The sequence below is a fragment of the Phragmites australis genome, chromosome 13 (genome assembly GCF_958298935.1).
Source record: "Phragmites australis chromosome 13, lpPhrAust1.1, whole genome shotgun sequence".
Lineage (NCBI taxonomy): Eukaryota > Viridiplantae > Streptophyta > Magnoliopsida > Poales > Poaceae > Phragmites > Phragmites australis.
Genome location: NC_084933.1, coordinates 31050918 through 31077357, shown reverse-complemented (window position 1 = coordinate 31077357; position 26440 = coordinate 31050918). Strand labels below are relative to the sequence as shown.

Here is a 26440-nt window from a genome sequence, read left to right as displayed (position 1 = left end):
GCGGGCGACAGCAAGGACGTCAAAGGGGATCTAGAGGCCGGCGTGCCGTGCGGCTACCCCAATGGCGGCAGGTCCAAGGGTGCCGCTAGAACCTTACCTTCATCGACGTCACCACCATCGCGGGTCCAAGGACGGGGTTGGCCGACCAGGGCATGACAGCAGCGACGGGTGGATGCAGGTGACCAAGAGCGCGGCGGACCCAAGGGCTGGCTTGCCATGGCCGCAGAGATCTTCAGCGTGGTGCAATCTGTGCTTGTGGTCGACGTCAAGAAGGACGGTGGTGACACGCTCGAGTACCGCTCCTTCTGTAACGAGGAGCTCCGGCCGACGCTCAACGTCATCTGTTGCCTCTTGTTCGCGGCGATCTTTTCCATACAGAGCTTTGGCGGCGGCAACGCCTTTGTGCTGTCGCATTTTCTTATGCAGGGCGGAGCACGCCGATGGCAACGGTAGTCGAGTCGGCTCATTTTCTTTCTTTTAAGTTGTACAACCAACAGTGATCGGAATGCGACTTTCACTGTAGATCAATCACTGCTGGACTTTAGAGCCAACAGTAAAGGCACTTTCTATACTAGTGCACGTCTCTAGAGATACACGTTGATCAGCACAACCAAACTAAAGACTGATCCGGTCGTGCAAGGAGCTAGTTTTATGTGGTCCCTTAGAAGGTCAGCGATAGATGCATTTGAAAACTATTGCACATCAAAAACGCATGGTCGGCACGGTACAATCCTCATCACCATGTACCGATTGGCAAGATCTTGAAGATTCCTTAACGTACTGAAATGCTTCTTTGGAGTCTAGGTTCAATTCACTATACCTGTGTGCATGTATGCACTGCGTTGGCAGATAGAATAGTGAATACATATACTTCTTGTTCTGCAGAAAATGGAAATTAGCAAGCATTGTCTTATATACTTTAATTTGATCATCATTTAGTTCATTACACAACAAGTATCTAATTGCACTGATTCCACCGGGATATTAAAGAAGTATCATGAAAGATAAAGGACGAGATCGAATCTATAAAAGGCCTTTTTATTCAGGCAAAAGGAGGGAAAGTGAGCACCTAAAAAGGCTCAAAAATGCCCAAAACTGACGAAACTGAATCATGCTGCCTCGCTATCGGACTGACTGTGATCCAACATAACTTCTGCACGAAGCACGAGGACATATGTATGCTTTGCCTTCACGTTTCTCACTGGCTCACTGCAGGGTTGTCGCCAACTATTCATTTAACTTGTCTGTGATGTGCTAACAAGTAGTGGATTCGGTAAAATAATCCTTGTCTTACATTTTTATTATGCTTAAGATAAATATCTGAATGAAGTGATCCTGGTTCGAATCAACAACAAAATAATAATAAAAAGCTAAATTTGTCACCATAGTAAAAGTAACGTTTTCTTTTTGTCCTGTGATTAAACGGATACACAAGTAGATAATATTTGCATCAGATCAATTGCATTTCTACCGAAAGCAAGTCACTTTCAACTGAAGTCGGTTTAATTAGAGCCTCCCAGGTTATGCAAGCTCATGTGTATATATTATGTGAATAAAGATGTTTTGCTTCAGTTCTGCATTATGACCGATTTGCACTAACCTAAGCTTCAGATACGCATGGTCATGCAAATACACAGATGCGCATGCAAACTTTTCTCGCTTAATTTTCAGTCAGATTTTACTAGTTTGAATGAACAGAGTCAAAGAGAACTACAAGTAGGCAGCGCACCAGTAGTTGTGAACCAACCATACCATTGTAGTATCTGCAGTCACACTCACACACGACTACGACAGCACTACACACCTTGTACACAACAGTGCAGTTGCCAGGTACAGAAATGACGATCGAGTCTACTAGCTAGTGTCTAGTGCACACACAGACGCCGGCACAAATAAATCCACCCCTTCACTCATGCATGCTTCCTCACTTCCAATGCACTTGAGATCACTTCAGTTGAAGCAGACAGACCAAAAAGAGCGCGCGTGAACGCACCCTCAACCTCAGAACCATGCACACCGCAAGCACCAAACTTCTCCTCCTCGTCTTCGTCTCAACATCCATGGTGATTATCTCCCACGTTTCGTCCCTACGATTCCACTACATCAACCCTCACAACTTCACCACGACGACGACCATCTCATCGTCGTCGTCGTCGTCCTCCTCTGTTCACCGTAGCCGCAACCCCTCGCTCGACTTACTGCACCGCGACGCGATCACCGGCGCGACGTACCCCTCGCGCCGCCACGCCGTGCTGGACCTCGTCTCCCGCGACAATGCACGCGCCGAGTACCTCGTGAGTCGCCTGTCCCCGGCGTCGACTTACCTACCGACGGACCTCGGCTCGGACGTGGTGTCCGGCCTCGACGAGGGCAGCGGCGAGTACTTCGTCCGCGTCGGCATCGGCTCCCCGCCCACGGAGCAGTACCTCGTGGTGGACTCCGGCAGCGACGTCATCTGGGTGCAGTGCCGCCCGTGCACGCAGTGCTACGCGCAGGCCGACCCGCTTTTCGACCCCTCCACGTCGGCGTCCTTCTCCGGCGTGTCGTGCGGCTCGGAAATCTGCCGGATGCTGCCCGCCTCCGGATGCGGCGAATCAGACAAGTGCCAGTACAAGGTGTCGTACGGAGACGGGTCGTACACCGAGGGCGTGCTCGCGTTCGAGACGCTCACGTTCGGAGCCACGGCGGTGCAGGGCGTCGCGATAGGCTGCGGCCACCGCAACCACGGCCTCTTCGTCGGAGCCGCCGGGCTGCTTGGCCTCGGCTGGGGCCCCATGTCGCTCGTCGGGCAGCTCGGTGGCGCGGCCGGTGGCGCGTTCAGCTACTGCCTCGCGAGCCGCGGTCCCGGCACCAACACCGGCGCCGGGTCGCTGGTCCTCGGCCGGACCGAGGCGGTGCCGGAGGGCGCTGTGTGGGTTCCCCTCGTGCGCAACCCGCAGGCACCGACCTTCTACTACGTCGGCCTCGCGGGGATCGGCGTCGGGGACGAAAAGCTGCCGCTGCAGGAGGGCCTGTTCCAGCTCACCGACGACGGCGCCGGCGGCGTGGTGATGGACACCGGCACAGCCGTGACGCGGCTGCCGCAGGAGGCGTACGCCGCGCTGCGGGACGCGTTCGCGAGCGCCGTGGGCGGGCTCCCGCGCGCGCCGGCCGTGTCGCTGTTCGACACGTGCTACGACCTGAGCGGGTACACGAGCGTGCGCGTGCCGACCGTGTCGTTCTACTTCGACGAGGGCGCCACGCTCACGCTGCCGGCGAGGAACCTACTGTTGGAGGTGGACGGCGGCATATACTGCCTGGCGTTCGCGCCGTCGTCGTCGGGCCTGTCCATCCTGGGGAACATACAGCAGGAAGGCATCCAGATCACCGTCGACTCGGCCAGCGGGTTCGTTGGCTTCGGACCCAGTACATGCTAAGCGGTTGCACTTGCACATACAATTTATATACTAGCATAAATACTCGTCTAGTGGCGTACATATGCTTGCTAAATGTAGGCATACGGAATGGAATTGTGTCGCACAGTGTATAAATGTACGCAGTACATAATAAAGGTACTTACAGTGTATAAATGTAAGTGTGTGTGTGTGCCTTTCCTGGGTGCTAGGGAGATCCTGAAGTTTGGAAAGAGTAGTATATGCTGAATTGATCTGCTCACCTGGAAATGTAAATTCTGCCCTTGTGCTGCCATGACCAGGTCACCTACATGAACTAAGGTCTCCAATGCAATGCAGCCATGACCAGGCCAGCAACGTAGCGATCGCTTGCAGTGTGCATGATGGCAATATCTGCCGAGCGCGGATCATGTTTCCCTTGGCTTGTGCAAAGCCTGCAAGGGATGATATCCTGGACCCATGATGCAGCACCTCGGCTTTCACCCTTCCACTTGGCCTGCGCAGACGTCGAGACAAAGCAAGCAACACTTGGCACCAGAAAATGATCCACAATTTATCCCTAGCGTTATACGGGCAATTTTCAACTGTAACATGCAAGACCGCATATTCAAACAATTGGATTCAAACAAGCAAATTCAAAGCAACCACATCGATATTTTCGTGGTGAACGCCATCGACGTAAAAGCCTTGCCTTTATGCAGACTTTGCCACCATGACTAAAGTACAAGCCTCTCAAAAAAAAAAAAAAAGTTCAATGTCACAGCAAGTGAAGGTCAAGCTGTATCCTTTTGGGTTGAAGAGAAAACAGCTCATCAATTTATCCATCTTTACTCGCTTTATCCTCCTCATCTCATCTTGACTCCTTTATCGTCTCATCCTGCCGCCCAACTCCTGAGACAGTGAGGTTCAAAGGTTTAATCAGAAGATGTAGACGAAATATCGATTACCAATTTTAAGCACTCGACCAATTTTCACCCTGCAATCCTATATTCAATGAACTCGGATGCAAAATCTGCATGATCAGTACAGATTCATCTCCTCAGTGCCGGTGCTACAGTTAATGGTACATACAAGAAGTTTGGCATCAATCAATGAGTTCAATTCGTGATTACAGAGAGAGAACCTCTTGCGAGTTGTATGATCTTCCCTAAGGAGGTTGGGGAATCCAACTACAGTGATTACAAACACCACTTCATAGCATGACAGTCTTTCATCAACGTTTGTCCTCCCGTGCTGTTGTACAAAAATAAAAGAAACAATTGCAAAGAAACCATTACTCCTGGTGTTATTGCAAGCTTGCCACTAGAAAATTACAAAAATGCCATTAAAACTATCATTCGAGTGGTATCCTTACAAAAAATAAAAACCAGAGAAGTATTTGCAAATGCCCCAAAATAAAATGATGAGCATAAGAGATAAAAGCCAGGGAACTGTGCTAGTCTGATTTATAAACACAAGATAAAAGATCTTGTTCTGAATATTCGTATATTAAGTGAAAACTAGTGCCATAAAACATGATAGCAAGAATTCAAGATACGATGCTAAACACAAGTGTGAATGCAAACTTGATGGAAAGCTACATATCCTTTATACTACAGGACAGCTTGCAAATTGTCAGATTAATGCATCCTCTGCATGGAAAGTTCAGATCAAATCATGGCTTATTCTAAGACAATATGGGTCAACTTGTTCCTAAATATAATCATAAATGTTTGAATACAACGGCTGGGAGGGCTTGACAATTGGCTTGCTTTTGTTATATTTCTTCATAGGATTTTTCCCATTAAATTTGTGTCCAACAAAAGCTCCACGAATGACGTATTAATGGCACAAGAAGACAGCATATGCCATTGTTCATCCTTGCATTTCCGAATTACCTATACGGACAGCTAAAATGACACCACAGACAAATTCCAAACAGTATAAGAAGATAATATCAAGACGTTTTGAGCAACACGTTGCTTTGGCCAACATAGTAGAACTGTGGATGTAGCATCTGCATAGAACTATAGATGCACGACAGGTAGAAAAACTTACGAGCACAAGAGATGAATATTCAGAAAGCGAGGGTTCTCCTCGCTCTGAGACACCGTTACAGAGCCTTCTACAATTTGATCCTGTTTCACCTCTATTGGATCAGGGAAGTAAAAAATAGTCTGCAGAAGATGGTCCAAGATCATATTATGCAAAGGAGCAAGAGTGACTGAAAACTGAAATGTTTCGTGAAGGAAAAGACTGTTATCACAAATCAGACCTGTTGCCAATGGGTTGGCTCATCCTCAGGGGCTGTGGACAGCAGAACTGTGTCGTCTAATCCTCGTCACCTTTTCTTCTGTATTGTATCAAGGGGATTCAAATTGGAAGGGAAGTTGTGAGAAGACTCTGCAGGCCCATTGAAGTCCACCTCAAACCAGAAACCAAAGCCATGAACAGGAGCTTCACACAGGCAAAAGAAGAGTTTCAGGTTTCTTATCAAGGAACCAAGATAAATCATTATCCTGTGAAATTGGTAGGAAAAAATATCCGCAGAGCAAGAATTTTTTTCACAATTAGAGTAAATAGCGGAAAAATGCAGCTGAGAACTTTAGATTGAACTATGAAGGAACAAATAATTAATGGTCATAAAAGATTAATGCTGCCATCTGAAGTTCTTGTATAAATCGAACATAGTTCTTTACTTATGGTCAATAAGTTGCCAAAACTATAAATTTAGATATTCTACATTCACAACCACAGGCTTCTAAGAATGCCACAGCAATAAATGCAAAAGCACCAGATTTGCTGTGATTTTTTAAATAATAATTTTTCCAACGGGAATAGCAAAAATAATACTTGGTTTTGAAAATTTTCAAAAATATACCAATGTTGCCACACCGTGGAGTGACGCCGTTCACATCGACACATGGTTTGTCGACACAGCTTTGTGGGCCCTAATGAAAGCCGTCAGGCCTTGTGTCGCCACACGGTTTGGCGACACAGCCTATTGTCGCCATACGGTTTGGTGACACCATTAAAAGAATCATAACTTTTTTACATGATCTTAGATGGAGATAAACTTTATACAAAAATTATAGCCCTCAACGAGATCTACAACTTTGTAGTTCATCATTTTTTTCATTGGAAGCCCTTTAGATACCCAAAAAAGTGGCTAGAATGTTCAGATCTAAAAACTAGATCTGAACATTCTAGCCACTTTTTGGGAATGAGGAAATATACTGACTGGTCATGAACATGATCACTTATCGCATTATGATTAACATGTAATCAGAGCTCATTGCCAATGTGGAAAACTAATGTTACTACACAGTTGATGAATACCTATGGTTTAACTTGCATGTTACAAAGAGATCTGAAAACCCGCTGTTCAAAATCCCCTATACATATGGACATGATAACCACAAAAACAAAAGGAACAAACATAAGAGCATCAAACACATCAATGAGATGATGGATCATTGTCATGACTACAAATAATAAAATAATGCATCTTGCACAGAACTAAAACAACCCTTAAATCTGTTGTGGTTTTTGTCAAATTGGCCAATATTACTCCTAAATCACATGGTACAAAGAAGCACTTCTATTTACAAAGTTGTGTAGAAAATATAACATTTAGCTCTATACTTGACATACTTTTGGAATTGAAATTATTCAGTGTCAAGAGTTCCTTAAATCAACTAAAATGACATCAAATAACAGATATTATCAAACTACAATAAAATGGAACTAAATAGCAAATTCAGCACACAGGAAGAACACTATATATGGCTGAAGACACATCACTCACCTAACATCATTGATGAAACTTTATATTTTGCTGTTATAGTTTTGAATTCCTCAGTTGTGAAAGTACAGCAATTGATGTGCTTGACCTGTCCACAATATGCATCCAAGGACAAAAAAAATGTCAGAAATGCAATTACAATTCAATCACAATAAGCCTCAAACAGGTGAATATGATCCACAGGAGCTTATCCAAGACCCACCACAGACGGCCAACTTAAAACATTCTCTCCGCCAATTGTTTCAATGGATGGTTCCTCAGATGTAAGTTTTTTGGCAAGTGACACGAGCAGACACTGCAGCAACAAAGCTCAAAATCAAACTACAGCGTGCAGAAGCCACCATCCAGGATCAGATGACAACTACCATGTATATTGGAACTCTAAAAGAATATCGTAGTAACTTACTGTTTATGCCATAGACATCACACCAGAAATCAACACTGCCTTCATATCTCTCAGGATTTGTTATGGGAGCCATGAAGAGCTATGGAAAAGAATCGTGCATAAGCATTCAGCTTCGGACAATGATTCACCATACCATCATTGGTGTTTCATTGTGAAAGATGGTAAATCAAGGCTCAGTTTGTGCAGGGAATAGTATTTCTGGCCTCATATGATAGACCCTTTACATTTGAAACAAGTAATATTTAGAATCATCAGAGATATTTCTTCCACCTATTTAAGCTAAAAACTTATTTAATGACTTAAGCAAAGTAGCAAACAGGCAAGGTAGAAGGTACATCTTGAAAAAGTAGTGAGCTATTTCTGTGCCTCAAGAGTTTGTGCTGTTGTGTGTCAGAGGGCACGTGTGTACAAGTACTCATTCATGAGGAATTAAACCTCATATACTAATTATACCGTAGCATGAGAAGGAAGAATAAGACCCCCAGGTTTAAGCCATTTATCTCTTGCAAATAGGACACTTGGCAGCATACTCTACAGAGAAAATCAGAAGAATTTAGAACTAACAAAAGTAAGAGCACATCAAAATGCAATGCAAATGATCCACAAGAACTACATTGAAAAAAAGGCAGCTCATACAGAAGCATATAACCCATCCATTATGATATTATTACATCAACCTTCTCCTCAACATCAACATCCTGCAATGTCAATTCAACAGTAATGAAAAAAAATGCAGATCAAAAGGCAAGAAAGTAAGGAACAAAAATGTAAATGCATTCAATAAAGATATAATGAAGCAGAGATAAATCATACAAATACAAAAGGAAACACATATTTTTCCCCTGATCATGCTAACATTGTGCTCACTCTAATAAACCAAGGAGCTGTAGAACAAGGTAAATGCAGATAACCCTTCAATAGAGAAGAAAAGTACCAAACTTGCTCGAAACACAAAAGACCAGTAATGCGAAGTTGCCAACACATAATGAAGGAAGGAATCTAACAAGCACCAACTAAAGAAACATGAAATTAGAATCTCACCTCAACTCGACCATGAATGACCACAACCTTATCAGTTAGATTATTTGCTTTTACAATTTCATGAGCCTGCATGAAAAGGAAGAGTTTTGTAGAATAACCTCACTACTGAAAACAAGCAGCTACAAACTTCAGATGTAAATAAAATCTAGAAAATTCACTGCGCAGCAAACCCATAAACATAATTGTTTGTGGAAAACAAACTCACAAAGGTGCCCTTCTATATATGCGATGATTAAGATGTCTTTGTACTATGTTGTCATATTCCTACTTGTACCTCATGGTATGGGCAGGTAAATTCTATTCATGCTGGCAGATGGAGAGGAAAGTTCAAAGTAACTACAAGATACTGCCAAATGGATCATCTTTCATCATGGGAACACGTTGCATTGGGTACGTCACTTTGCAAACATGTAATTTTTAACTGAAACTAGGTTCATATATTGTATAGCTAGCCTAATGGAACTTCTCACTTTGAAAATGGTTGAAACATAAATTTAGATATGTCACAGAGAAACATCAAACAGAAGAAAGAAAGCACACGGAGCATATCTTCAGAAGTAACGTGTTACCTGGGTAGCGATTTCACTAGCTTCTACAGCATATACCTGAAAGAAAAAGAAAAAAAAACAAGTCAGAAGGCAGAACAAATAGATTTGTGAAAAACAAATCAATATCAACTCTAGTCAAATGCAGTTCTGTCAAAACCCAAGTCTTGCCAGTTTTTTTAATTATCCCAGATTTCTGTCACAATCATAAGTCAAATAGAAATATATAACTGATAGATTTAAACTGGGTTTACTTTTCTGATAGCACGGACAATATCAAGTCTTAAATTTCTATCTTCCAATATTTGTTGCTTTAGGACAGACAATTCATTTAAGTTGCTGATTGGCAAGCAGAACTGTATAATTGCAAAATTACATTTTGATCCTAGCACAGGGTATACAAATATTCACTAGAGCAGAATTCAACAAATGAAGAGTAGGAACAGATGTGAAATTATTTTAGTATCATCTAAAGGACCAGAACTAACAAAGCAGAGTAGCAACATGCTCCAACGCAAACACAACACTTTTAAAAAATGGACAGATGTTTCAACAGAAGGATCCCATATCTTACTCGTTTTGCACCAGCACGAGCACAGAACACTGAGTATTCCAGTCCCACACCCCACATCCATCACAACCTGCACAATTTTGGAACCCATCACTGAAATTTAGACCTCCGTCATGTCCAAATACTAAACCAACCCCCAACTCAGGGTGAGCAGTTTTACCTTCCCCTCGATGAACTTCTGATGGTGCATGGTCGCTGTGCGGTAAGCATCAGTCCTGACCCGGTTCTGCCAAAACGAAACGTAGCACACGTTGTTTAGCCAGATCACTAATCGAATTCGAAACACGGCACCCAAGGCGATTTGGCGAGCTACTTAGGGTTTAAGGGTTTTAAGGTCTGCACGAGCAAGCGATTCAATCGGGTGCGGATGTGGATGTGGGCGTTCGGAGCTGAGGCTTACCTTGATCATGGCCTCGTGGATGCCGATGTGGGAGTAGGACTGGAAGTAGATGCGGTCGTGCTCCTCCAGCGGCGCCGCCGCAGAAGCCGCCCCTGATCCCGCCCCCGCGGCTGGGGACTCCCCGGCGGCGCGCGAGTGGGGAGTGGCCGTTGAGGTGCGACGGCAGCATGGCGAGTGAGAGTGAGGGGAGGCGAGAGAGATTCTGTGAATGTGCTCTCCCCTCTACCGACTCGTTCGGCTCGCTGCTTCGAATTTGATTTGATTTGCTTTGCGTTGCCAGGGTGGTTTTAAACCGCGGGAGACAGATCGGCCTCTCAATTTTTGGCTGAAAAATGGAAATCCACCGCATCCGTCACGTTTTGGATGGGATCCGGTTAAACTTGTAAAACTTTGATTACTAATAATTTTTAACAAATTTAGTTTGAAAATATGAAAAATTATATGTGTAGATTTATGTTGAAAAATATTTTTATAATCTTGTAAATTTGTTGAATTTTATAAATATATTTTAATAGAAAACGTGACCAAAGATACACATTAATAATTGTGTTATGTTAAAAAAACATAAGTACTTTTTTATGAAAGAGAGTACTAGGTCAGATACCTAATCTTCTAGGGTGATTACACGTAAAGAAGCTATTTTGTAATGTGATACTATGGTGTAGGTATGTCAAATGTGATACGACCTTGTTTTAAAGACGATGGCAATAAATCAAATTGCTTTATGTTTTTATATAATAACAGATTCACGCAATAGAAAATATTTTGCTTTGCAAATGGTCTTCGTTTTGTAAGGGTACACTTGTATAGGAAATTTAGTTTTGCCCTTTTGTTATTTTTTACCTGTTCTTGATTTGAGGTGTTAGTTGAAAAATATTGTAATGCAATGTCTTTTTTGCTAACTGACAATGGAACGACTAGAGCTCGATAGTCAATTGACCGAATATTATAATATGATTGTCATGCATCCTCGATCGATTGGCTTATCTCGCCGCCGCGCCAATCATCGAACTCCCGCGCTGAGACGGCCGGCCGCCGGCGCCAGCGGCCAAGACGCTGCTCCTCCCACACTGAAGGGCCGACACTGCACTGCACTCCACCCCCGTCTCTCTCGCAGCCGCAGCCGCAGCCGCGCGCGGTGAAACCAAAATATCCCCGCGGTAAGGTAGCACGTCCCCCGGCCGGTAGATCTCCTCCTCCGGCTCCTCCCCTCCGCTTCTCGAAGCCCCCAATTTATTCCCTTCCCAAAACCAAATTGGCACTCCTCTTAGCTCGCCGCGCCGCCACTCCATTTCCTTCCCCAAAACCTCGAAACCCTACTCGTGGATTCCGCTTAGGGTTTAATCCTCGGGCTCAGCTCTGCTCGGCAGCCATGGCCGTGGAGGAGGCGACCAGCAGCGGCGGCGAGGAGGGGGCCGGCCTCTGGACCCGCGAGCAGGAGAAGGCGTTCGAGAACGCGGTCGCGACGATGGCGGAGGAGGACGATGAGGGGGACGCGAGGTGGCAGAAGATAGCGGAGGTCGTCGAGGGGAAGACGGCGGAGGAGGTCCGGCGGCACTACGAGCTGCTGGTGGAGGACGTCGACGGCATCGACGCGGGGCGCGTGCCGCTTCCGACGTATGCTGCTGACGGCGGCGCCGAGGAAGGCGGCAGCGGCGGTGGGGGTGGGAAGAAGGGGAGCGGGGGAGGAGGGGGGCACGGGGAGAAGGGGTCGGCCAAGTCGGCCGAGCAGGAGCGCAGGAAGGGGATCGCCTGGACAGAGGACGAGCACAGGTTGACTTCACCTCTGTTTCTCTTGCCTAAAATTGCAATGGATGGTTAATTGGTAGCTGAATTGCCTGGGTTAGAATATATAACGTTACTGTTTTATCGGGGATTATGCTAATTAATCCGTGTAGTTGCCATAGATTTTGGAAAGCAGCTGGTTAGGTACTTTACCTGCTACTCTTGGTGGCAAAATTGGGAGCCAGTACCACCTACTAGCCTACTAGGTGTGGGTCGGTTTGCAGCATCGTGCATATCAGGGCATTAGGCCGTTTCCTCCTGCTTGAACTTTTATGGCTGGGCTGGGGACGAGCACAGGTAGGATCCAATTCCATTTCAGTAGATGAATTGCATATTCTATTTTGTGTCCTTGTCGTATTCTGTCGGAGATTCTGGAAATTTGTTACTTAGATAGTTAGCTGCTGCTGTTCAACGGATAAGCTGAGTGCATGGAGGAGTGTCAGTTTGTGCGTTTTGGCGGATTAGGTATGTTCTGCATGATTCTTTTCAGCTGGCATTCACCTATTGGTGGATTTGATAAAATGCTGCATGCTTCGTAAGTTTGGCTAACGCTCGCAATTATTCAACTCTATTCATTTATGAATTGTCAACGTCTTTCGAACAGTCATTGATATGCTATTAGATGGCTTCATGGTGGAATGAGTGTAATATACTTAAAGTTTGGAACTGCATCATCAATCTGTACTTGGTCCCAAAAAAAACTGTACTGGGTTTAACAATATAGGCGTGGGATAATCATTAGCAGGGCTATAGATGGTTTAATTTGCTTTCACCTTCTGCATGAAAATCTTTTTGTCATTGTTTTTAGCAATAAGAGCATTTTGGATGCATTTGTCCATGTTCTATGTTTGTTTCCTCTGTGTCATGGACTTGTATGGACCATTTTCTTTTCCAGGCAAGCTGTCTTTCAAGAATTGCTGAATAGACCGTGATAAACTAATTGCCCATGCTATAGTTTTTAGTGCCAGTAAAAAGGAAAACTCGGTTACCATATACCTTTTATTTTCTCCTTATTCCTACTTCAGTTACATAGTTTGGTATTTCTATTGTATACCGATGTACGCGATTAGGTGTTTCTATTATATACCTAGTTTCATGCTTATTAGTGTGTTCTCTCTCTCACTCTTTTTCTGTTCTCATGTGTTTTACTTAGCATCTTCTGATATTTGGTACGTGGCATGTTTGGGGCAATGCTTTATTCGGTGTTAAATTGCAAATCCTGAAGAAGTCATCACATGTTTGTGTGTGCATGTAGGTGCTATATGTACCTTTTACAAGTACTCCTATTTTTATCTGCAACCTCTTGTTGGCCTGCTAAACTATCGTGTTTACAGTATTTCCGGTAGGTGATTAATTCACAATATCTTGTGTGTTGTATGAGTGATAAAGTTGAAATTCTTGTGAACTTCCGTGACAAAAAAAGAAGATGGTTTCTTTGTGATTTAATGTTTAGTTTAATGGTTGAATGACTGAAAATGGTGTCCACTCACAATTAACTTGCTGAGCCAATGTCAGAAAGTGAAATGATGAAGCAGAAGCAGTTGTATGCAAGAAGTAGCAAATAGTGGTTAGAAATGCCTTGAGTATGCAGCTAATTCACAAGCATGTGAGATATACCTAAAGATTAAAGAGGTGTTCTAGTCATTGACACGTGCTTGCTGTGAAGTACAATTCGAGTGGCATGTAGTCATAGATGATGCATTCTGCTTTGTCTTTCCTCTTCTGAATGTTCTCAGTCTAATTATTGCTCCTTTCTTCTGGAGCTGATTTTTTTTTTAAGGAAGCTTTCCTTCATCCAGGTTTTACTTGCTACTGATGTGCTCTTCCACTTGATTTTGATTTTGCAGATTGTTCCTTCTTGGACTTGAAAAGTATGGCAAAGGTGACTGGCGGAGCATCTCACGGAACTTTGTGATCTCAAGGACACCGACTCAAGTAGCTAGCCATGCACAGAAGTATTTTATTCGTCTGAACTCAATGAACAGAGAGAGGCGACGGTCAAGTATACATGACATCACCAGTGTGAACAACAGAGATGCATCAGCTGCACAGGGGCCAATCACTGGTCAAACAAATGGGCAGGCTGCAAATCCTGGGAAATCCTCTAAGCAATCTCCACAGCCAGCAAATACACCTCCAGGTGTCGATGCTTATGGTACCACAATTGGACAGCCAGTTGGTGGCCCCCTTGTCTCAGCGGTTGGGACTCCAGTTACGCTGCCTGTTCCTGCTCCACCTCATATGGCCTATGGCATGCACACCCCGGTTCCAGGAGCTGTAGTACCTGGTGCCCCAGTAAACATTGCTCCAATGGCCTATCCGATGCCACCCCCATCATCTCATGGATGAGGGACGTAATATCCATGTGTTGCTTTTAGTAGATGCTCTACCATGTCTCAATAAAGCAATCAATATACTCTTGTACATTACAAACTGTTATTACATGTAGCATTTTGAGGACATTGCAGATTATGCACTTGTGTTCCATGCAAACACTCGATGTACACCTGCTGCAAGTGTTTCAGGATGGTTGCCGTCATGCTATATGTCTCGGTCTGGCAGCCATCAGGCTAGATGTTGGGGTTGAGTCAGTATATCTGTTATTTGTAATTGTATACCTGCTGTCCTGTTTCTGATGTCCACTTTCCCGAACTGGTTGCGTAGTTAAATATTTGCAGTGATCATGTGTAACGAGAAATTTCCCATAGTCGTAAAGCGATACTATATAGACTATCCGCTTAGCTGCCATGTTCCTGGTTCAGCGCCTGATCGCTCTTCATTTCTGTGAGGAATAATCGCACATCGCACTGCTAGTCTGCTACGGCGGGTGTCGTATGGTGTAATTTTCTCCGTCTGTTTCTTGGTACCAGACGTGTGTTTCAGACTGGCAATAGCACGAGCACCATCTATCGCACGATCTTTTCTCACGGCCTAGCTCATCGTTCTCGTTTTATGTAGCTCGATCGCTGTTCATTCGTTCCGCCAGATTGGACTATGTATAGCTTGACGGATCTGGCACTTGAGTTTTCTTTTAGGCCACTGAAGTTTTTAAGAAAAAGAAACAGTGATTAATTGTTGCTAATCATGAGAGCGAGAACGTGACAGGAAAACTTGGAAATGATATCGTTTCAGATTATGGGGTCATCTCCAGCCGGCGAGATGTAACCTCGTGGAAAAACCATGTGAAAACCGTTGGCCTCGTGAGCGATGCTACGGCCGTGCACTGCCAGCCGCGCCGCGCCCTATCATGCAGCTGTAGCCAAAACTCGCGTCACTATAGCTATGGCAGTGACGAGTGGCAGTGTTACAGGGACGCAGCGGGTCCACATGTCATGCCAAGTATCACGCATGACGGCAGCACATCATGTAGTATTGCTGCACTGGAACCGGCAGTCAAACTTCAGTTTGCAAATTAAAATGAGACGCGCTCCAGATTTGTCTTGTAGGAGACTTGGATTTTTATTTATTTTTTAAAGCGGGGCTTGGAATTATGGATGTGCCGCTTGCTATCCAATCAACCATCATGACTTTTCTTCAAGCATGGTGAAATTTTTCTTCAAATTTTTCTTCAAATTTTCACAGAAACGTTTCATGGTTACTTTACGGTTCTACATCGTAATAGATTTTTTTTTAAATTGAGAACGATTTTACTTCACACCCACAGCGGACCTATCAATATTAAGGTTGTTAAAACCGTGATCCTAGTTGTAGGATCCTATCAACACCAATACGATTCAAGTTGTATCAAGAGTCATATCTAGTAGTATCGTAGTTGTAGTCATATAATCATGTACGATCATAATAGAACCATAGCATAATTATATTAGAATCATGAACATTCTCGTATTATGAATAATTTTAGTGATTTCTTGTGCCCTATCCTCAACCCTAGATGATCCTATCATAAAAGACTATCTCACCGAAGTTTCTCTATTCCGATTCAGGATCATGAATTTTACAAACTTGCCATTATACCCCGGCATGTGTATGTAACTACTTTAACTTTCCATACGAGTCAACACAAGAAGCAAAAGTTCATTAGTGGAGCATTCAATCGACCGTTGCCTCTTTATAAGGAAACTAAAAGCAGCTACGGATGCGCACGAGTGCATACGTACGTGTAGGCTCTATTTGTTGTCGAAAAGCGACATGGGCTTTGTAGGGAAACATAAACAACTCAGGCTATTTATAAATATTCTTCCATAATATTGTATCGGGTTTATGATCAGAATCATATTGGTAAAAAATAATATTGCCTTCACCACTAAATAAAACACAAGGTATAACCTTATCACAAAACCCTTGATTTAACCCTAGCTATAGAATATAGTATCATTCTCAAGCCCTTCATGAACGCATTCTTTTTTGGCTTCCATTCCATTTATAGTGCTTTGTTTGGCAGCGCCGGCCGGCTTCCTTTTCCTATCTCCTTCCTCCTCTACAAAAAAATTCCCCCAAGTCCTAATTAAATCAAGTAGCACCCACACCTCTTGAAGGCCACGGCCGCGGCCACCATCACCTCGCCCCGCCTCTCTATTTTCTCTCACACTACCAAGCCATACAAAGACGACGTCGCTGCTCCGCATGGCCGACGCGAAGGGCTCGTCCGCCGGCGGCGCCGGCGCAGGCAACGGCAGGGCCTTCACGCAAGAGCAGTACCAGGCGTTGCTGGCGTCCATCCACAGGACCGCGCCGAGCGCCGCGAACGTGCACCACCAGTACCCTGCCGGCATGATCCCCACGCCGGCGGCAATGCCGGTGCCCGTGCCACGCCCCACGTACTCCCCACAGATCGCCGTGCCGCCACCCCCACCACAGCTCGCGCCACTACCGCCGAAGAACCGCGCGCAGTCCCAGCCGACCCCCGGTCAGTGCCGCCTCACGTCGTAGCACCATCACCCGCGCGCGCGCCATGCTTGCTTGATTCTGCGTCGGAGTCTCCGTGATCTTGTCATTTAGGGGTTCTCCGACGTTGTTTCTAGGGTTTTGATGCGCGCTCGGATCTGTGTATCGACTCGCGGGACCCTAGCTAGATGTTGGATCCGGTTTCATCGCGGCTGTTCTTTGCGGACTAGCTAGGGTTTCTGCTCTCGTTATGTAAGTTGTGTTCGTCTGTGCGTAGAGATCTGTTCACTTCGTAAGATCTTCTTTGCCATTTTAATCACTTCAGGATGAGAAGATCACTGAAGGGAATTGTAGGAAGTAGAATTCAGCTCCTTTTCGCATCCCAACTTCATATGAGACCTTACCATTTGTAGCTATGTAGCAATCCCGGCCCTTTTATCTGATACATAACTAGCTATATGTGTATAGACAAATGATTAGCAATTTCCTGCAGGCATCATGTTATTTATCATCTTGCTATGATACTGTCATTCTTGCTAAATTTTGTGCTACATGTTGCTTCATCTTATTATTCGGTCTTCTTCTTTTTTTTTTCCTGTGCAGTGCTAGCTAACGTCTCTTAGCTTTTTGCTCACTTATTCTTCAGGACGCTACCAGAGTTATTCTCCCTACGGCAACACTGGATCATTGCAATATCAAGGAGGTTTTGCGGACTGGAGAATGCAAAACAATGCACTCATGTCTTTCGCTCATGGCACTACCTTCAGCAGCAGCAGCAGCTATGGCTTTCATCAAAATGTGTCCCCGACAACCAATACATGGACTAACAATTATGTGCCGACGAACCCTTACTGCACTAACTATGGTCCTGCAACAACGGATGTGCTTCAAGCTCCTTCCTTTCACAACAACAACAATCATGTGAAAGACGATTCAGGTATATTTTGCTTTTGATAAATGGCATATTTGCATTAGTTGAGTCTTTATGATTGTGGAGAGGAGGGATCCCATCTTTAGGGTTTCCTTTAACTCCCGAGAATTTGATGGGAAACATGTGAGACTGAGCGTACTATTTGAAGTGGATATATATATAGCTAGCCAAGTTTGTCGAAACTGTTTGTCCCATTCCCTATAGCTACTATCTCTATTAATAGAGGCATCGGGAGAACCGAAAGAGTGACGTTGTAGTAGGGCGGGGCTCTCAAGCCCTCTCTACTCATTGGCACTCCATGGAGATGGAGAGAGGGGAGGGAGAAGGGAGAGGAAGAAGAAAAGCGGGGCTCGAGGAGAGATAAGTAGATGAGCCTCCTACCAAATCTATCTTGCGTCCGCCACCGTGCGGTGGTGAGATATGCTGAGTAAGGACATATCAGTCTTTTCCTCTAAGAAGATTCTTTCCAAGATCCTATCCCATTTATTATCTTAGACGTGTGTATCCCTTGCTCACCATATGAGGCGATACACGTGTCAATCCACGTGATCCTCTAGATATCAAAGTAGATTCATGAGTTGTTTTCCTATTATAAAGTATAGAACGAGCCTAGGGTTTTATGACATTTTGGATGAATTGCTTACCTTCTTTATTTGATAACAAGGACAAAGCCTTGATTGACTATGTGCTCATTCACCAGTCTATATAAAGGGTTCTCCCTCTTTTTATCTTTGGTAACCTAGCGCCCTTGTTTCTTCTGATGTTAAAATCTGCTAGTTGCAATCGGATACAAGAGCGGGTTTGGTGGGGTTAGGGTTTAGGTTCACGTTCGGTTTGGGTTCAGTGTTAGAGTTTGAGGTCCACATGTCAATGAGCTTACCGAGAGCTGGGGCCAATCGTGAGAGTGCTGGGAATAGTGAGTAGGGATGGCGGCGGGACGAGGAGCTACAAAAGTCTGGGTGGGTGGAGTGGGAGCGGGAGGGGTGGGCTCTAGGGCAAGGGCGGGAGGATGTGGGCTCCAGCCTTTTCACTTTTGTTGACTAAAATACCATTCATTCGTTCTGAGCATGCATCTTGTGATGCAGGGTTTGCGACAAGCTTTAAGGAGGCTGCACCAGCGGTACCTGCTTCACCTTTTCAATTGATGTCTCCAAAACCGACCAACTATTCTTCTGCTCAAATATTCAATGACGTCCATGTCGATAATTTAGAGGTAAGGTTTGGACTAGCTCTTTAGTATGGTGAAAGAATTTCGAGTTCATATAAGTGGTCGTGGTGTCACAATTCTCCAGGATACAACAAGCTTTTTTGGAAGTGGAGAGATCGAGAGTGACTACAGTGAGGAACAGGAACCCACTCCAGTTACGGAGGCCGAGAACGTGAACGAGGGAAACGGGAACATCACTGCAATGAATAACATAGTATGTTGTCAAGTTGCACATGCTTCGTTAATCCTATTGTTAATTGTTTTCTATTCTACAGGATTTTATATAACTCCAGAAATCATTTTGCACATTCATTGTTTAAGAGTAAAGACAACTATTCTATTAATCTTTTTAAGACTAAAAGAAATGAATTCACAATTTTCAACAAGTAGTTCTACCTTTAGTTCTTTTTCTATTGTGAAAACTACTCGGCAAGGAGGAGGGAAAAAATGCAGAAAATGTACTGCTCTCCAGTAGGTAGTACTAATATGCTAAAATCCACCACTGAACCACTTACACAATCATCATATTTGCAGTTTGGAGTGAATTGCTTCTGAACTAAGTCTGCTTTTTTCTCCTACGAATCTTTTACAGAAGGTCAACTGTCGAGACTACTGCACTGTCTTGCGCAAGGGCTTAACAAACAGTGATGTTGGAAACATTGGAAGAATTGTGGTGCCAAAGGTAAATACTTGTATATTCTCTCAATCGAGTTTACTCTCTGGTTGATACACTGTGTGCTGCATCAATTATATTTCCAGCACGAGCAACAAATTTCACTATGAGCTACCAGTGTGCTGCATTTAACTGCCTTCTGAATTTTGTAGAGGGATGCGGAGGCTAATCTCCCAGCCTTGGCTGAAAAGGATGGCATGATACTGGAAATGGATGACTTGGTGCTTCCAGCTACATGGAAGTTTAAGTTCAGGTATCTTCATCGACCTATACTATTCCTTGTTCAAAGTTTCTGATGATCAAAAGTTTTGGTTTGAATGCTTCCCTGCTAAAAAGGACGTTCACAAAGTGAAAGTCTCACAGCTTTGAGAGTTCAAATATCTGCCTTTTTCCCCCCTCCAGGTTCTGGCCTAATAATAAGAGCAGAATGTATGTCTTGGAAACTACTGGTATGGTGAACAATGAGTAAAAGTAATTTTGATCTTCTAATTTTCTACACAAGTTGAAGAGTTGCATGTTCTATTGCCAGGTGAATTTGTTAGGAGGCATGGCCTTAAACAAGGGGACATCCTTATCATCTACAAAAACAAGAACACAGGCAGATATGTATGTCAAAGTTATGTTCTCCACCTGTAATCTGATCGTATTTTCGTGGTCTCCTTATGCTTCTCTCCTCTTTTGTGCTCTCTTAAAGGCTACCCGTGCGGTGAAGGCCATCCAGCTTAGCTCCACCATGGAAGAGCTGGAATGCGAATGCATCAATGAAGGGAACACCAGTGAAGAGTGCGGGTTCGCCTTGAGCTCTCGGCCCAAGAAGACCTGATAGATGGAGCTTCATGTCTCGAGAAAGCATCGTCGAGGGCATCCAGAACTGTTGTGAGGTTGTATCATTGAAACTGAATTCAGGCTGGACTTCCCTAGGCCTGTAGAACTGATAGATCCGTCCGAAAGAACATCAATTTTCTGTGTTGTTTGTCGGTAACTATGCCGTTTCATGTAGCTTGTGGTGAATGTCGTTGCTTTGTATATGTACATATTCCGTATCTGGATAATCCTGCAGGAAACAGAATAATGTGATCGTGGGTGTTGTAGCTGCACTCCTTCATTTGGATGATTTTGGTTTTGCAGAGATGTGGTCTATGGTCTATGGGTTTGCCAACGGTGCTGCCGTAGATATTTACTTCTGTTGATATTCATATCTGAAGTTGTAGATGTTTTCTGGGAAAAGAAGGGAAATAATGGAGCAGAATTTCTATTGGGCACAAACAGGAAAGAACATAGTAGTGGTTGGGTGTAGGTAACCATAAGACAGACATCAAGTCGGCTCACTGCTCCGGACAGCTAATGTTGCGATTGGACTTGGCTGTCGTAGTATGTTAAATCTTTTCGGATCAACAGGAAGGGTTAGGTTTTAGTGAGATGTAGATCAAGTTAATTGGTGTGACCTAAATGCACCCTATTTTCACACGAGCAACATAGGTGCAGCAGCACAGATTTAAAAGTATCATGAAAAGATGTAGGGAAGCATGTAGCACAACCTCAGCTCTGTAGCATCTATGAACATATAACCTAGCTAGGGACCATGATAGAATCAATCATGCTGCATCTTCTTGTCATCTTTCTAAGAACGGAAATATTGAGATATATTTTAGTTTGCTTCAATTTCCGTAAAACTAGTTGATGCAGAAAAGGTTAGCTGCTTGAAAAACTGACCCATGACACATCTGAGTGAAGGTTTATCATCTTTGCGAAAGATGTGAAGGCCAGGTTTATCATTGCTCAGTAGGATTAAGGCCATCACTTTATGATATAATTCGTTCACTTCTTCTGGGTATACTTATCCTATCACTGTGTCTTTAATATTTTTTTCTCTCCTGGTTTTCCTCCTCAGTGAGCTACTAATTTGACAACCAACACAAATGGAGTGCCATTTCAGGTTGGCAAACGGTATTCCAATCTCTGCAGGTTACACAGCCGAGGCAGGTGTATAGTACAGGGACCAAGGGGAGATGTGACCCCAAGTCTCAGCCAAAGCTCACCGAAAACTGTGACCTCTTACACAGTGCAACACTTGCATTTGGACAAGGGTGCCTCACTAGCTGTTAAGAGAGCCGAAGAATAGTCTGACATCTAATCCGGCTATTTGATTCGTTCAATTAACCTGACAGGTACGCAATCATGCGGGCTACTATCACACAAGCATGGCCTGAAAACGACTACGGCTACCAAACGTATGTACGACAATGTATCACACCCTCTAATCTTGACAGCGCGTTACTTGTACCTCCAAATTGTCCGACAATTTCTTTTTTCTTTCGAGAAAACGAAGGAGATTTGAAATCACCCAACGACCAATCTCCAAAACTAGCATATCATCTTGGGTCATTTAAAACATTTTCTGTTCCTAAAAACCTTTTCTTTTTCTGGGATTACCTTTTGAGTTTAGATGGATAAGGATAAATACTTTTATTTTCACTTGATTTATGATCTGTTTGTGATCAAAGACAATTCACATAAGGAACCGTTCTGAAAACGACTTTTTACACATGTGGTTTCTTATATCGATTGCTTCTGAAAATTGTATTATTACCATATGCACATGTCATAAGTATATTTTCATAAGGGTTCAAAATCACATAAGTTCTCGAGAACTGCTTAAACGTTTTGATATGAATTGTTCGTGAAAAGACACTTTAGTTATCTTGAAAAATAGTTTTTTTTAAGTAGTGCGTGCTCACAAGCGGAAGGAGCCCGACCGATCGGCTGAAGGTAACATCAAGTTGCCGACGGCTACGCGCCACCATAAATATTCCGGGAGACGGCGACAAACCTCGCTAGGCCGGCGGTGGTGGGGGCCGACGGCGACGGCGCTTTAGCTGATGCTTCTCAGCAACCTCACATCATCCAGGGGCCATGGCCCCGCCATTCCCTGATGCATCCATCACGCCGAGGCCATTGCGCATGTACTTATCTTGCGCCCCGCGTTGTTCGTTGCACTTTGTCCCGGGCGTCTCTTTCAGCTGGACAGGATAGGCGCAGCAGCCGCTGCAAGTATATATACAATAAGCACTGCAGGTTGCATTGCATTGCGCTCCATAACAAGGTGGTGATCAGCTTGCGTACATGCATATATACAATCACATATACAAGCATTTCTGGGTGGTGAGTAGCATGAGGACCACATGTGCATAATAAGCTCCAAGCTACCCATACAGAATTTCTTGTAAAAGAGATGGTGGTGGTTGCCTTGTCGCCATAACCGTTCACTGATGTTGTTGCAGGGTCAGTGGAAGTGCTGATTAAACCCTGTTCCTGATACTAGTTTAAGTGTCATAATTGAAGCCTAGGGTGAGTCCCTATGAACCCTACTAGTCTCAAACAAAAGGGTAGCCACAAACAAGGACTACTTGTCCATGGCACAGGTGTTAACATCCAGATGGGATGTCTGAAGTTGCATGCATAACCATTAGAATTTGTGACATCTTTTCTATAGGCAGTAGGAAACTAGGAATTCAGGGTGCAGCTAGCCATTACAAATTTAAGTGCATCTATCTAGTCCTTTTGATGCTGAGATGAATGCAGCCCATGCATTGTGCAGACTAGGGATGCTGCAGGGGAAAGGAATCCACCATCCAGATCTGAATACTGATAGATAAGTTGACTGGATGACAAGGATAAAACGCGAAATGCGCTTTCGAAAATCGCGATAAAGGAGGGTTTTGGGACTTGTTGGTGCGGCCTTTCACGCAAAGCAATGTAATGTTCTGCTTCACCAAATCTCAATCATGCAGTTGTGCTTGTAGCAGGAATGGTTCACTTCATGGCCCTTTTTCGCAGTGCGATCTGCGATGTGAGGAGCCATGCTTATGAAGCAGCAGATGCCACTTTCAGTAGCATCAGGGACACACTCCTCTTCAGCCTGATCTCAAGGAAACTAGTAACTAGTTAGAATTCGTCATGTACAAATACAAATTTATCTCCTTCACTGTTCAAAGAATTGTCAGAATGTAAGTAATTAATTGCCTTACCAAACCTTTTTTACAGGGTAATCAATTTATAGTACAGTCCTTGAACATGACTTGTAGTAGTAGAAACTATAACTTCTACTCATCAGGAACTAATTCTGCTTATGTCACTGAAAGCAATACTACAAAGTTTTCACAACAAAGTACGCATGTGTACTACCACCAGTAGTAAGTACCTGGATAGCAACAGGAAGTTGAAACTGTTCTCTGGGCATCATGCCAGGACCAAACCAACAGAGACGCTCCAAGTTGGTTGTCATATCAGATTTGCAGCCTTTACATTTCAAGAAAGCGGTCTCTGATTCTTTGCAGCTCAATGATTTTCACCACTGGGTGATTTGTTTGTCGTTAGCCGTTTACACATGGGAGGGGAGAGAAGAAGAACAGTGTGGGAGAGAGAAAAAGGAACAACACGGCAAAACAAATCCTTTCTTGACCATTGTCACTTGCCAACTATATATTCATATCACAGTTGCACCGTTTATTTATATGTGATATTTTTATCAACAGTGGCACATGGACCTAAGCTTTGTTGTCGAGAATTGCTGACTGTTCACTCCAGACAAAGAGTGACTATAATACACACTGTTGCAACATTGAACAGGAGGCTTCTAATGACCATTCCATGATAACAAAGAAAGAATCATGGAGCGAGGTGTGGTATGGTCATTGACCTAAAATCACACACACACACACCATGTGGCAGCAGCCGTTTATATATGATCACAGGCACACCTACTACTTGACCAGTATTAGCACCATATGAACTTGGACAATTAGCACTGTTATAATCAGTAAAAGAGCTGTAGGAAAAGCAAAGCGAAAAAAAGGGAAAGCTAAGAACAAATGCCTGCAAGCCAGCAAGGGGATCGATCAACTGAAAAGGAGAACCTAACGGCAAAGTACCAACTCAAACCATCATTTCAGCGCATTACGGTCATCTCTAGCTACTCCCACAGCACCACCATCGATCCAATAATCTGCAAATTCCAGAACCTTCGTAACCTGCAAATTCCAGAAAGGATGTAAACAAACTCGTCAGTTTGAGGATTTTGGCCACCTGTTGATTATGCATTTCACTGTAGCCATCTTATTTTCAAAGAAAAATTGGCATCTCGTCTACTGATTGCTACAACTTTCTGTAAGTATCATTGTAATATTTTACCGAAAATATTTGCTGTTTTTCTGAAGCGCTGAAGATTCAGAGATCCAGACTTCATAAAGATGTTTTACACTTGTACTGAGAATTTTGGCTCTGAAGAATTTTACTGAGAATTGCTTGTTTGGATAGAGGGAAAAGAAGAGGCCCGACACAGAAACATCTAGTGAGCACTAAGCAAAGATGCATGCACAGTTAGATCCTAATGGCACCGAAAGGGAAAGAAGTGGACCGGACTGCGCTCGCAGAAGCCGACCAATTTCTTGCTTTCTTACGGAAAGCAGCCACGCCAACGACAACTCATTCCGGCTAATCAAGCAGTGCTCTTTTTAATCTTAAGAAAGAACGGATTTTTACTGCTTTGCAAAGGAGATTAATTAATTTACCTAAGCATGGCGATTTGATTGGCCCGCCTACCTCCGCTCCGGCGATCTCTTCGGCGGCACACCAAGATCAAAAACCAAAGATGTGTGTATATATACGTATCGTACGGATGCGACGGGAGGCTGGATCGGATCGGAGGGCGCCTAGTGCCGCCCGAAGGAGTGGCGGTTCTTTTTGATGAAGTCGTCGAACCGCCGGTTCATCTCCTCCGCGTCAACCGACGGGTCCCGCGCTCTTGGCGGCGGCGGCGGAGACTTCTGCTCGGGAGGGGGAGGGGCAGGCGCTGGCGCGGCGGCCGCCGGACGCGTCTTCTGCATGATGGCGTTCCACGTGGCGTCCAAGTCGTCGTCGCCGCCGTCGCCGTCGCAGTCTACGGTCTGGGTCGGCAGCGAGAGCTCCCGTTCAAGAACTGCGTGTTGGTGCGCCGGCGCGACCCTCCTCCTCGCGTCCACGAGGTAGGAGGGGTGGGAGGAGGCGTCCTCGTCGGACTCCGTGGTGACGCAGGAGGACTCGCCGCCGCCGGAGTCCGGGGAGAACTCAGGCTCCAAGGGCTCGTCGTACCCGGCCGAGGAGTTGAACTCCTCCTTGGCTCTGACGGCGGGGGAGGCAACCTCAGCGTCGGGGACAGCAGCCGCCGGCGGGTGCGGAGTGTGGTGAGAGGCCGGCCAGGGGTCCTTGTGGTGAGCATGGGTCTGGAAGTGCTTGTGGTCGGAGAGCTTCCAGATGACGAGGATGATGAGGTGCACGGTGACGAAGAGGTATGGCGGGGCGAGCCAGAAGCGCGCGACGGCCCACACGCGCGGGAAGACGGCGCCGGCCACGGACATGAGCTGCGGGACCGCGAGCCGTGCGAAGGAGGCGGCCGCGGCGAGAGCAGCGGAGGCGAAGGCAACCTTGGCCGCCAGCATCGTCGTGGACGTGCCGCCGCGGTGCCGCGAGGCGTAGCTGTACGACATGGCACGGGGCGCGAGCGGTTGGATGGTGGGGCGGGAGCGAGGAGGTGTCGGCGTCGCGGCGTGAGTAATGGGAGGAGGAGACGGTGGACAGAGAGGGGAGTGGAGCGGGTTCGCGGCCTGCTATTTATGGGGCAGGAGAGCGCCAGAGGTTAGTGGGTTTGCTCCGAACTGGATTACTGGACCAGTAGTGTTTTCTTTTTCTTTTATTTGTCATATACTGCTATCACTGAGGTAAAACTTTAGGAAAATTAATCGAGTGTTTACGTGTTTATAATTCTTTGAAGATCGTTGGCGTTTTTAGATGATGGAATCAAGTCTACAATGGTGTTTTTGAAA

At 44.8% G+C, this 26440-nt stretch overlaps 4 protein-coding genes and 1 pseudogene across 4 annotated transcripts; 3 read left to right on the top strand and 2 right to left on the bottom strand.

The window, feature by feature from the left end:
- The first annotated feature begins 1709 nt into the window (after positions 1–1709).
- LOC133887823 (protein ASPARTIC PROTEASE IN GUARD CELL 2) lies at positions 1710–3432 on the top strand. The gene has a single exon (XM_062327808.1). The coding sequence runs from the start codon at positions 2010–2012 to the stop codon at positions 3414–3416; it is 1407 nt and encodes a 468-aa protein (XP_062183792.1). The 5' UTR covers positions 1710–2009; the 3' UTR covers positions 3417–3432.
- A 315-nt stretch (positions 3433–3747) lies between these two features.
- LOC133887826 (probable protein arginine N-methyltransferase 6.1) lies at positions 3748–10539 on the bottom strand (annotated as a pseudogene).
- Positions 10540–11169: 630 nt separating this feature from the next.
- LOC133887824 (transcription factor SRM1-like) lies at positions 11170–14560 on the top strand. The gene is made up of 3 exons (XM_062327809.1): positions 11170–11299; positions 11510–11912; positions 13772–14560. The coding sequence occupies exons 2-3, from the start codon at positions 11512–11514 to the stop codon at positions 14271–14273; spliced, it is 903 nt and encodes a 300-aa protein (XP_062183793.1). The 5' UTR covers positions 11170–11299; positions 11510–11511; the 3' UTR covers positions 14274–14560.
- Positions 14561–16508: 1948 nt separating this feature from the next.
- On the top strand, positions 16509–20803 carry LOC133889629 (putative B3 domain-containing protein Os04g0676650). Its single transcript, XM_062330078.1, has 9 exons — positions 16509–16791; positions 17416–17706; positions 18786–18913; positions 18993–19121; positions 19503–19589; positions 19733–19833; positions 19983–20029; positions 20110–20186; positions 20275–20803. Exons 1-9 carry the CDS (start codon positions 16509–16511, stop codon positions 20401–20403), a joined length of 1272 nt encoding a protein of 423 aa, XP_062186062.1. The 3' UTR covers positions 20404–20803.
- Positions 20804–24066: 3263 nt separating this feature from the next.
- On the bottom strand, positions 24067–26209 carry LOC133889663 (uncharacterized). Its single transcript, XM_062330111.1, has 2 exons — positions 25151–26209; positions 24067–24610 (listed from the first exon to the last, which is right to left on the bottom strand). Exon 1 carries the CDS (start codon positions 26102–26104, stop codon positions 25292–25294), a length of 813 nt encoding a protein of 270 aa, XP_062186095.1. The 5' UTR covers positions 26105–26209; the 3' UTR covers positions 24067–24610; positions 25151–25291.
- Between the last annotated feature and the right edge of the window lie 231 nt (positions 26210–26440).